This window comes from Thamnophis elegans, chromosome Z (assembly GCF_009769535.1).
Source record: "Thamnophis elegans isolate rThaEle1 chromosome Z, rThaEle1.pri, whole genome shotgun sequence".
Classification (NCBI taxonomy): domain Eukaryota; kingdom Metazoa; phylum Chordata; class Lepidosauria; order Squamata; family Colubridae; genus Thamnophis; species Thamnophis elegans.
In genome coordinates this window covers 54,822,421-54,835,850 of record NC_045558.1, presented here as the reverse complement: position 1 = coordinate 54,835,850, position 13,430 = coordinate 54,822,421, and the positions used below count along the sequence as shown (strand labels likewise).

Sequence of the window (13,430 nt, the reverse complement as noted above, 5' to 3'; positions counted from 1 at the left end):
GGCAATCATACTCTGATCTTCTACGGGCCCTGCTCTAATTGAGGCTAGCTGGCCTCTGCCCCTGGATGGTCCAGGTTCCTCCAGCTCAGAAATGGCACAATCAAAGGGTTGTCTTTCGCCCCTATCAGATGAACCTGGGGAATCCGGGTAGCCAAAAGAGGCATTTGGAGAGGAGTCTTGAGATCCTTCATCCACCAGAGAAGGAGATGGGTCTCTCAGGGTTGGCAAGTATTCCCTTTCCTCTATTATCTTGTGGGAGGTGCAGGCCTGCCCCTCAGGGGATTTGGGCTGTCTGTGGGCCCTCTTTTCTGGTTCCTTTTGCCCCCTAACAGCCTCCCTATCAGAGGCTTTGGACTCCCTCGAGCATTGTGTATGCTTCTCCTTGGAGGCCCTCTTGCCCTGTCCCCGTTCAAGTAGGATTTGGATCCTGCTCCTCTTAGTGGAAGACAACTCCTCCTCCTCCACCACCACCAAACCTCCTTCAGACATCGCAGTTGAAGCTAAGGGTCTGCTGGAACACCCTGCTGAATTGCTCATGGGGCAGTGGCAGGCAGACACGGAGAAGCCGGGGGATCAGCGCCAGGTCTTGAGATCCGGTGCACTGCGCAGATTCACTCCTTGAGCTGGAGTATGGCCTGAGTGGCCAACACATCCAAGGCCCCCCTCCTGGTTAATGTAGAGGGAGGCAGGCCTTGCTGGCACTCTGGATAAAGGCCAAATTGTCCCTGTCGGTGATCTGCGGCTAAGAAGGGCAAGGTGACAGCTTCAAACTTCTCACAATGAAGCGTGCAATTTTCTGCTTCCAAAATGGTCCCCATGAGGCTGAAAGGCTCCAAAATGGCAGCCGCCTTCTTCGGGGACAATGCAAGGCCCTCCGGATGAAAGCGTGTAATTGCTGCTTTCAAAATGGCTGCTGTGAAGCTCCTAGCCTTCAAACGGCCAGCCACGTTATTGTTGGGGCGATTTGGGAGCTGTCAGGTGCGACCAAAGCCTTCAAAGGGAAGCCCAGTGCCAAATCAGAACTGCGACGGCTGGGAAATGTCATGGAAGCCTGTGGCCATTCCTGTGCTCCCCGGAAGCTGCCGGACAAGCACCCCGCTTGATCCTGGCCACCACATGCAACCAGCAGCAATCCAAGCCACAGCAGCCCTTTCAGCAAGGAAAAGAATAGTGATTTTCAAATGAAAGGAATCCTAAAGTCAACTAACTAAGGCAAGTATCTACAAAAATAAGAAATCCTAATAACTAATTGGAGAGATCCAGTCAATCTGCACAAGGACTGAGGAGCTCCCCCAAAAATGTCCAAACAGACTGACTGAGTTTTTTTAAACAGGTCCCCAATGAGGAACAGGAGGTGTGGTAAGGAAAAATCAACTCAGTCTTTGGGCAGATAAACTGAATTTAACCCATTCTTGGACTCTCCAAGCAGCGCACAGGAGAATATAAGGTTGTAGGCTAGACCAAGAAGAAAGCAATAGCTAACCATTTCCACAATATTGCATAGAAGGATATACATGGATATGTTCATGAAATTACCAGGAGTTGACCTTGACTTGGAAGACACTTTATGTAATTTTTTTTCACATAGTTACATATGATTTGTTTGTTTGAAGTACAAGGAAGAAAATGTATTTATTTATTTGCATTGTAAACAGCAGAAAGACAGATAGGCTGACAGAGCTGTGACAGTGGAGAAAGAAATTCCCCACTCTCAAAGCCCCTTTTGCACAGTGAAAATGTTTACTAGGTATATAACAACTGAAATCCAACTAATGCAATTAATTGTTTACTCACTTTGCATGATAAAAAGAACTACAATTTTTTAAATTTCCCCTCCATCCTGTTGAAACACAGATGAAACTCAGATTACGGAATTCTGATTCATTAGATCTGAAGGAATTAACCATGAAAAATAAAATAAAAAATAATGTAGGAATTGTCAGGGAAAAAATTAACTAAATGTCAGCACTGGTTGTGTAGAAATTTGTCAGTAAGTTCTCATCAACTTCATTTGGACTAAAGAATGTTTTGGATTTTATATTTAAAATGTAATTCTTTAGCATTATTTTTTTTCCAAACAGTATTTCCATGTTATTCATTAATCATAAATGCATTTACTTCTAATTGAACAATATTGAACCCAGTGGTTTCAGATAGTACAAGAAAATTCATTCTCAGATACACCATCTCACTAAAATATCTTCTGAGACTGTAGCTGATCTTCAAAATAAAGAAGCTGGTCTACCTCAAAGCAGTCACTTGCCCGAGATACCAATTTTCCAAGGTATTCTTTGACTTCATCTTCACTTGCCTTCCTCTCTCTTGCTTGTTGGAGGAATTCATATACTTTTTCAAAAATGTCTGCTCCCAATTTTTGAATGGCTGTCCTGCCAGAAGGAGACAGTTGTAGGAAAGTTAATGAAAATATAAATAGTATATAGAACCCATTTTAATTATAATTGAATATATACAGTAACATTTTGTAATAGTGGAAGAAAATGGCTCTTAATTTTTTTTAAAATTGTTTTTGCATTTAAAATAGTGCAGCGCAGTGAAGCCATTATGGCTATACAATCATAGTATATACACATAATCTCATCCATTAGCTCAGTCTACTTAGTAGACTTCTATCCTTCTATCCAATCACACTATTTATAATTTGTTCCGGTCTTGTCACCTTGTCTTATACCAATAATAAAATCTGTTCCAAACTTCATAATATTCCCACTCCCCTTTATTTTTTAATTCTATGCCTATCTGCTTCCACACAGGCCAACATTTTTCTAATTATGTCTAACTGGGATGGGATACTTTCTTTTTTCCAATACTGTGCATAGGTTATTCGCACTGCTGTCAATACATGGATAACTAAATAAAGCACATTCTTCTTATACCTCTCTGGTATTATACCTAGGAGGAAAATTTCTGGTTTGAACAGAATTTGATTTCCCACCATTTGTTCCAGCCATAATTGTATCATTCTCCAATATCGTTTCGCCTTGTTGCATGTCCACCACATATGGAAAAAGGTGCCTGATAGGTTTTTTTTTTGCACTTCTAACAATTTGGAGCTAAATTTTTAAACATTTTTGAGAGCTGTGCTGAGGGAAGGTGCCATCTGTAAAACATCTTATACCAATTTTCTTTATACACCATGGCCATTGTTAATTTCTGATTGAGTGTCTAAAGTCTGAGTCCAAAATGGCTCTTTTTGTTGGGATAACAATGCATGCAACCTGCTACTCAGAAAAGATAGATAGATAGATTCTGACACCCAATATACCATATTTTATTCCAACTTCAGTTGTGGCTAAATTAATTGGGATATAAAATCAAACATGGCTCACCAAAAAGGTAAATGGCAATAATATTTGAAGGAACTTCTTATGGTGAAGTTAGTTTAACCAACGCCATTCAAGGCAATGGATAAACTTTTGATGTTTCAGCAGCAACATTGTTAGTTTCTTTGAGCAGATTTGAAATTGAACATAATCATGTATATGTACAGAACAAACAAATGATAGTTAACCACCATGAACATAACTTCCCTTTATATTATTTGGATGTTTATAGATGTATACTATCTCTATAATAATTCTGTGGAAATTTCTATTCTATCTGGCCAAATACTCCATTACTTTTCTGGTCTCATTTGCCACATCATTCCTGGTGGCAAGTTAGAAACTTAGAAAAACAATCTACATTAATCAAGTGCTCCGTAATTGAAGTAATTTTGTTGTATTTAAGTACAATGACAATAAAGATTATACTTAATAGTAATGATACAATTGGTACTGGTACAATCTCAGGCTTATATATTGGCTCCAGAAGTTGCAGGTACTCCAACACTGGAAGTTTTTAAGAAGAGATTAGACAACCATTTGTCTGAAATGGTATAGGATTTCTTGCTTGAGCAGGGGATTGGACTAGAAGACATCCATGGTTCCTTCCAATTCTGTTATTCTATTAACCTATGAAAAGGATAACACCAGTGGTGGGATTCAAATAATTTAACAACTAGTTCTCTGCCCTAATGACTGGATAGGTGGACATGGCTGGGTGGACGTGGCCAAGGGGCGTGACAGCATTCAGCCTCCTCCAGCACTCTGCCAGTCAAAACAGGACACGGGGTTAATTACAAAATGTGAGCTTTGCTTTGTGACATCCAGATCCAGCAAGCAAGGGGTGTGAATTGCACAGAAAATACACTTTTATTTGATTATGAAGAACTATCCCCAAAGTCAGATGTACACTAAATGTAGACTGACTTTTAATTACACACCTCCCTAGAAAACAGCAAATTTTGAAGCTCCAGGTAAAGAGGATTCATTTTAGGATGAGTAACCACAGTTTGCATGTTGGAGGTTCCTAAATGAAGGCTGAGAAAGTCTGTATTTTAAAGAACATTTTAGGGAGGTGCAGAATAGCCCTTATCTGCCTTGGGCTGTAGAGAACTGGGACCAATCAAAACACTTTTTGTGAAGCAAGTGATCAACACTGATAGGGTAAGCCACTAGTATATGAAAATAAGAGCAAACTCCACTCCCTTCTAGTACTGATGATGTTTGGGGATGAAATATTTGCAAGAAAGCCATCAAGCTCAGAGAGCACCAAGGAGCCCACAGTTCAACCCTGAGCTACAAATATTCTCTTCTATTGATAAACACTTTTTGGTTAGAGGGTGTCAGATCCCTAAAAGTGATACTGCCATTCAATTGGGAGGAGGGGAGCCTCGAAGTTAAATCATTAGCTACATCTGAAACAACTGAGTTTTACAACTTTACAATTGGTTTCCTGTCACAAAGGAGACTGAAGATCCCAACATCTCTGGAGGGATGTTTATGATAGCCATGTGGGATATATAACTTTGATGTCTAACTAGAGGTAGCCATGGGAACGTGTGCTTTGACTCCCAGGGCAGAAAAGGAAGCATCTTCACACTTGTGTATTGGTCAGAATCTGCATTCAGACAAAGGGGAGGGGTCATTATCAGCTTAATCCCATTTGCATGGCCTAAAGGTTTTCAGATGCTGCTTTGCTTCTAATGGTTTCCATCCTGCTTGATTAAAGGCTCCTTTTGAAATAATCTGTTTCAAGAGACTTTACTTTCTCAAGTTAGAAGAGGAGCCATTACAGAGGGACTCAGAGCCTGTTTTATATGAGATGGCTCCCAGTGGATTTCATTCTACAAATTTGATATGATTTCTGTAAATAAGGAATGTAGAATTCTAATGAGTATTTGATCCTTCATACATCAAAAAATACAAAGCTAAGGGATAAACAAATAAACAGATTTGAAAAAAAGAAAATGCTTATGAAAGAAAAAGTGAAAGAAAGAAAGGAAAAGAAGGAAAACTGAAAAAGAATGACTTCCAACTTTATTTGGTACAGATATAAGTTTTATATATAGCACAGGTTCTAATCCCAGTAAGGGTATGGCTAGCTGATGAGAGCTAAATAGCCCTTTATTTATTTATCAGCACAAATACAACATATATATATATATCAGCACAAATTAAACACACACACACACACACACACACACACACACACACACACACACACACACACACACACACATATATATATATATATATATATATATATATATATATATATATATATATATATATAATTTATCAGCACAAATAAAAAAACATATACATATGGAAAAACCTAAACTCTAGTGTAGACCCATGTTTCTCAATTGTGACAACTTTAAGGTGCATGGACTTCAATTCTCAGAATACCCCAGGCAGCATGATATTTGCCCATCTTAAACTTGTCAAGACTGAAAAATGCTGATCTACAGATAGGGATTTTTCCATTCCTCTTTTACTGGTTCCTACTTACTTATTATGATGTAATCATAATACAAAATCCCCATTTCAAACTCACCCCATAGTAATGATCATTCAAAAATCCTAACTATTTTCCTGCACCTAGAAGCCAAAACAGGGGCGCAGGGGATTCATAATGCCCTGCTCTGTTTTATGCCTGGAAGGGGATGCATAATGCCAGAGATGTGCGGTGAGGTTTATGGCTGGTGAGGCAAGCGGGCAAAAGCCGCCCTATGTCAGATACAGCGGCAGGGCGTTCGGACACCCCACCGCTGTGTCTGACATAGAGGTGTCCCGCGTTTATGGTGGACACAGCACTGGGGTGTTCGGACGCCCCGGCGCTGTGTCCACCATAGATGCGGGACGCCTCTATGTCAGACACAGCAGCGGGGCATCCAAATGCCCCGGCGCTGTGTCCGCCATAGATGTGGGATGCGATCTATGACTACCTGAGCGGCCATGATCCCCCCTCCCCAGCCAGCCAGCCCCCCCCGCCCAACCTAATCCCTGCCTGGCCGGCCAGCCGGCACAAGGCCTCACCGCTCTTCTCTTCCTCCTCCTCCTTGTCCTCCCCACTCAAGCGGCGGCAGGCTCCGCGGGACAATGGGATCTCATTCCTCCCCTGGCACAGCGAGCTCCAGCAGGTATGAGGGGCCTGGCCCCGTGGTGCCTCCTCACTCAGTTGCAGCTGGTGAAGAAAGGGGAGAGGAGGAGGAAAGGGGGTGGGGAGCAGGATGGGGCTCCTGGTAGGGGGAGAGGAGAAAGGAAAGGGGGGCACAGCAGGTGAGGAGACGCCGGACAGAGCCCCTTGTGCAGAGCCGGGCCAAGAGGCAAGACCGAGGCGAGCGACAAAAGAAAGAAAGTGCAGCCCGCCAGGAGAGGCGGGTAAAAGACCCGCCTCTGCTAGCGGGCTGCCCCTCTCTTCTCCAACAAGGCTGCCCCTCTCTTCTCAAACAAGCTGCCCTCCCTGCCTCTCCAACTCCTACCCCCATCCCTCTCTTCTCAAACAAACTCTCTCTCAAATTGAGAGTTTGTTTGAGTGAAGTGAAGAAAGAAACACATGCGCGCGCGCGCACACACACACACAAACATTACTTACAATAATAAAATTACTTACAAATTACATTAATTTTGAATTTCTCCCCCTCCCTCTGACCCACATACCTTTTCCAGCTGTTTCACAGAGGATTTCAACTCTGCTCTTGTCTGCCATGATGAAAATGTAAAAATGTAAAAGGAAAAAGGCAAGAGCTGCTGAGGTCAGGCTGGGTTAGCTGCTGCCAGAGTCCCCAATGGATGATTCTGCTTAACTGTTTAAAAAAGCCTCTTAAAAAGTGCCCTCTATAAGAAGAGGCGAGAGAACCACATGCCTCATCTACATAAGGAATTTTTCGGCTTTTAACCCTTGCTAAACTCTGCTCGAGTGATCATAAAGATAGACTAAATGAGGCACGTGGTTCTCCTGCCTCCTCCTGTAGAGGGCACTTTTTAGAGGCTTTTTTAAACAGTTAAGCACTAAGCAGAGTCATCCACTGTGACTCTGGCAGCAACTACCTCAGCCTTTTTTCCTTTTACATTTTTTTTCTTTCCATGATGACAGTGGTGAGGCCATGCCTCCCCTGACTGCACGTCCCTGCATAATGCCCATGTTCTGTTTTGTGCCTGGAAGACCTCCTGCACCAACCTGGAAGCCAAAACGGGGTGTGTGACAACCCCCATGTCCCATTTTGGACCTGGAATGCCTCCTGCACTAACCTCAAAGCCAAAATGGGGTGGGGGGCATGTGACACCCCCATGTGCCCCATTTTGGGCCTGGAATGCCTCCTGCCCAAACCTGGAATCCAAAATGGGGCACGTGGGGAGATTCCTACAGTGCGAAGCAGCTGCAGCCCACCTCTGGATAACACTACTATCGTGGTACCCAACCTTTTTTTAGCCATGCCCCACCTAAGCATCTCTAAAATCCTGATGCCCCTTCTGTGACATATAATTCTTACAATTCAAAAAGTGAACTCCTACTCACACGGAGGAAACCTAAAAGGCCATTAACTTGGTTTAAACAAAGTTCCAAGGAATATGGCATCCATGAAAGAGAAAAATAAAGGAATGAAAGACAGAAGTACTGAGGAACTTAAAAAATAATGGTATGAAGGGATATGAAAAAACAGCAAATAAAGTTTCAAAACGTATAATGTAGAACTGAAATGCATAAATATAAAATAATTTTAATGAAAGCTTTTTATGTAATACTTTGATCATATTACTTACTATACGTATTAAAATAAAGGTACCTAACAAATTCAAAATACAATTTGAGCTCACCTCAAGATCATATTTACCTTGCAATGCTATGCATGTCTACTCAGAAATAAGTACCATTGTCTTCAATGGGGCTTAGTCCCAGTAGGGTTGCAGCTTTAGTCTACTTAAGTTAGTGAGACCCTGTTGCTTGATGCTTGCAGCAGAGAAATTTTCTATTAGGCTCCAATTTAGTCAGCTTCATTCTCAAGTCTCCTCGCTCAGTGATATCCAGTTGATTTCTTTTCTTTGGTAGCAAATCATTTACAGCACTAAAGCCACATTCAGCTAAATATGAAGATGGGAACAGTAACAGCAGTTTTCTTGCAAAGTAAGATGAATTTGGGTATTTAATTTATGTCTCATCACAAAGCCATGCCATCACTCTTTTATACTGAATAAAGTTTTAAGTGACTCATCATTTTTCTTGGCATTGAAACATCAGAATATCCACTAGCACTGGCTGCACTACCCATGTTGGGAAGTCATTTATTTTAAATCAGAAAATCTTTCTTTCAAATCAGAGGCCAATATTTTCAGATGATCCATAATGACAAGTAGTCACCTCACATTTTTTAGCCAATGAAACATGTCAATTTCTTGTCAGAAATATGTTTTGATAACTCTATAAATATATTGAAGCCAAATAACTTTGCCTTTGCATCAACAAGAGTTTTATTTGTTCCTTGAAGTTGTTTATTCAACATATTCAGTTTTTAAAGATATCTGCTAAATAACTCACAAATGCTTTACCATCAACAGTTAGCAGCTTCTTCATTTCAGGCTTGTCACTTAAAAGTCACTAAGAACATCAAATAGTTCCATGAATCTTTTCAAACAATTTCTCCGTGAGAGCCACCTTACCTCAGTATGAAGTACAAGTCTCACATGGTCTGCATTTTTATCTTCACAAAATTGCTTGAAGAGGTGCTCACATTTGGCATTAGCTTTGATAGCACTGATACATTTTATAACTGATTTTAGTACTTACTAAGAACCGGCGGGGGGGGGGGGGATTGGACACTAAGTTCTCTTTATGAATAACACAGTGCACAAGAAGCATTTTTGGATTCTCATTTTTCATCCATATATATATATATAATCAGTAGTGATTATGGTGGTCTTTAATGATTTGCAGAATAACATTTTTTTCAGCAAATTCATCTTTATCAATATATCTTGCATAGGTAAGCAATACGGCCTCATTGTCTCTTAGAGTTGTTTCATTCATTTGTACTTGATCATTGTACTTGAAATCATTTTCTTGATTTCAGCTTTTCAACAAGTTGTGTTTAAATATCTTCACTCATTTAATCTATTCTTCTGCTAACAGTATTGTTACTGAGTGGTATGGCTTTTACATCTTTGTCATCTTTTTCCAGAACTGTTTTAAGAAATGCTGATATTGATGGTTTAATTAAATCCTCCCCTATAGTATGATTTTTTCCAGATTTAGCAATGAATAAAGAAATTTCATAACTAGTCTCAAGAGTATAACTGACAGTAACAGTTTGTTCAATGAACAGAGACTTTATTGTTGATCTTTTTTCAAACTTCTCCTTTAAAGACTTGAAGTAATTTAAATCTGAATATACGTACACGCTATGTTTCGCCTTCAAATGCGCCTCAAGACCACCTTGTTTCATTGATTTGTTGGTCAAGCATTGTTGGCATAAGAGGCAGAAATGTGACCGTTCATCATGGATAGTTGGTATGAAGGCAAGTTTTAAATATTCTTGTGAATATTGACAAACATTTTTCTTGCCTGCACTACTCATTTTATGAATAGGGTTTGTGACTAAAAGAAATAAATGTGAAAAAAACTTATGAAGGGATGCAAATTATTAAAAGAAATAGCTATTAGAAGAAGATGGCGCAGAAAGAGGGAAATTTAAAAAACATTCTTAACTTAATTTATGAATAATAAGATTGTCATGAATGAAAGAGGAGTTGTAACTTAGAACTCTCCTACTTGCCCACTCGGTTTGAACCTGTAGTTTAGTGGGGAAATGCTTTGATAGTTCAGTAGGTGGAGGTGAATCACACAGGCCTGGTAAGGCCTACACATGCATGACCCAGCCCCAGATTGCGCTGAGAGGAAAGTCTTATAAAACACAGCCTGGGAAAACACAGACTAAAAATAATGGTAAATCTAATTTTTTTACTTAAACATGGTTCCTGGTTCTGTATCCTCACTGCTGGGCTGCCCCCAGCAGTCATCCACTCTGTCTCCCACAGAGCAGCTCTCCCTGAAACTACTCAGCAGAAATCCCACAAGAGAGAGAGAGAGAGAGGGAGAGAGGGAGGGAGGGAGGGAGGGAGGGAGGGAAGGTGGGAGAGAGAGAGACTGCCAATCCCATGATCTTTAGTGGGAATACATCTGATTGGTTGGCAGTTGCTCTCCGCCCCCCCCCCCCCCGGTTGGGATATCCTTTTCAGACCAGGCCCTAGGACAGTGATGGCGAACCTATGACACGCGTGTCAGTGCTGACACGCGTAGCCATTTCGGGTGACACGCACATGCTCCCCAAACTTGTTTCAGCGGCAGCTCTCAGCCTGGGCGGCAGCGTCACGCAGGCTGTGGAAGGAGGAGGAGGAGGAGGAGGAGGGAACCAACCAAAGAGAGGCTTTTACCGGGTCTGCGCCCCACAGCCAGGATCGCCCTTGCGCCTCAAGCCGCGTTTCTTCCTGCAAAGCCCTTCGGGCAACCCGAGAGTTCCGCTTGACGCCAGAAGGGCTTTGCAGGAAGAAACGCGGCTTGAGGCGCCAGGACGGTCCTGGCTGTGGGATGCAGACTCGGTAAAAGCTCTCTTTGGTTCCCTCCTCCTCCCCCTCCTTCCACAGCCTGCGTGACGCTGCCGCCCAGGCTGAGAGCTGCCGCTGCCGCTGCTGCACAACTGAGGGAGGGAGAGGGAAAGCAGAGGTAGCCTCAAATTCCACCGTTGGGACAGGGGAAAGGGCTTGTCCCTCAAGAGTGGGGGGGATAGAGGTGGGAAGAAGGGGCCCGGCCTGTCCCCAGCGCCCCCCACAGACGGATTACGGATCGAACGCTTCTCTCTCTGCAGCCTTTTTCTGCAAGTCCCAGCTACTCAGCGGGGCGTCATCATTTCCGAGGGGTTGCAGTTTTCCAGCTCAGATATCAGGATCCGCCGGGATTAAGTGGGAGAAAACGCCGCTGGCCGAGCGGAACAAACACATCCAAAGGTTAATCTTATTTTACGAAAACACAACTTCCAAAAGTCGATCGTGGCCTCCGTCAAGAAGCTCTTCCCCCACCCCCCACCCATTCTGGGGTCTTGGTGTCCCTCGGCTAAGATCCACCCCGGAAAGCAGAACGGGGGCAGCCCTCCTGTAATTCTGGCTGGGTTAAAGAGCAGGGATGGAGGAGCCATATCACACCTTCATTCAAAGGGTGGGGAGGGGGAGGCCCGATAAAGTCCCTCCCTTGGGGTGTCTGAAGTCCCAGCTGAAGCAGCCGAAGGAAAAAGGATAAGCATCCGTCGCTGCCCAATGGCGCTTGGGGTAACCCCGCTGGGCAGAGCCAGTCGAGGCTCATCCTGCAAATGAGGGTTTCCTTTGGGGAGGGCCAGGTGGTTTCAAGCACCCCAAACAGCCAATCTCTCTCTCTCCGTCCCCCTTCCTTTGCTCCTGGGGCTGCAGAACTTTCCATGGGCTCAACAGTAATTGAGTAAAATTCTAAGCCACTGCAGTAGCTGCTTTTTGGTTTTATTTTTTTTAATATTTATCAGTCTCTCTTTTAGTTGAAGAGTTGAAGTCCACAAGGCTTAAAGCTGTCAGGTTTGAAGACCCCTGGGGTTTTTTTCCTAAAGGGTTAGGGGTGCAGGGGCCTTGTAACTTGACAGCTTTAAGACTTGCGTGCTTCAATGCCAGAGTTTCTGAGCCAACATTTTGGTTGCTAAGCAGGACCGTTGGTAAGTGATACTGATAATAATATCAAGGGCAACATACGAAATCGACTGATGAACAAAGAAGTTACTAAGCAGCTATGTTAAATAATTTGTTTTTGGTTTATTGAAAACAATTATATTGCAATTATATATTTTTGTAGTTTAAACTATAAATTGCGCAAAATTATGTTTTTGTCGAAGTGACACACAACGCGAGTTATGCTCGATTTTTTGCCAATTTTTGACACACCACGCCAAAAAGGTTGCCCATCACTGCCCTAGGAAATGCACTTTAACAAAGCCAACAATAGGTAAATGAAATACAGCTGTTTCATCACAAATATATAAGAACAATTAGTGGGCTTTCAAAAATTCAGTCAATAACTCATTTTCAAATTCCCCTCATTAAAAATCAAATCCCCCCCCCCTATGGGAACTACTGCACTACTTTATACAAAAAAAACCCCTCAGAAACAACCAATAAAGTATTACAACTGTAGATATTTCCACAAACTAAATAAAGTCCTTCAAAACATTTTAGCTTAACCAAAACACCGTAGTTGAAGAAGAAAAAAACATGAATCATGTATAACATAGAATGTAAGGACTGTAACAACCACTATATAAGTCAGATAGATGAAGACTAGCAGATGCACCTATGTACACTAGCAGACATGATAAAAGGTCAATCTCATGACACATGAACAGACTCAACCATAGTTTAAACTGAAACATTGTGTACATCCTATACAAAAGCTAATTCCAAAACTTAAATCCATTAGGAAATTTCTGGAAGCTTGTCATTCAGACAAATCATCCATCAATAGATACATAGAAATAAACCATATTTGTATACCATTCAAAAGAAACAACAAAAAGCTAAGATGGAAATGGAAAGACCAGAATACATCCTCTCCAGCAGGCTATATCCAGATAAGCAAGAATTAATACTAGACAAATAATCAAGCAGAAAAATATACAATAATCCAGCAGTTCCCAACTTTCTAACTTGGTGGCCCAGCCTGGATAGCATGGCCCAGGGCACGGAAGAGGGCATGTGAGGGGTGGGGTTGAAATTTTTTAGCAACCGGTTCTCTGCTCAGTTGCTGGGTGGATGTGGCCATGAGGGGTATGGCCTACATGGCCTCCTGCACCACAGGAGGGGAGCCATTTTCACTCCCCAGGCTCCAGAGGCTTTCCTGAAGCCTCCGGGAAGGTGAAAACAGACTCCCCTGGGCTCCAGAGGCCCTCTGAAGGCCAGAAACAGTCCCATTTCCAGACTGCACCAGTGTAGGCCCTCCACTTATCTGGCATGATGAAACGGCTATGTGGAGACTCTTGGGAGGAATGGGGGAGGGTGGGTGGGGCCAGCCAGTCCTTCCAA

At 42.5% G+C, this 13,430-nt stretch overlaps 1 protein-coding gene across 1 annotated transcript in view; it reads right to left on the bottom strand.

The window, feature by feature from the left end:
* Positions 1–312: 312 nt before the first annotated feature.
* Positions 313–13,430, bottom strand: part of NEK11 (NIMA related kinase 11) — a 195,729-nt gene continuing 182,611 nt past the window's right edge. The window contains exon 16 of the mRNA XM_032237973.1: positions 313–2,387. Within this exon, the coding sequence (XP_032093864.1) occupies positions 2,192–2,387 (196 nt within the window). The 3' untranslated portion in view covers positions 313–2,191. The remainder of the gene's footprint in view (positions 2,388–13,430) is intronic.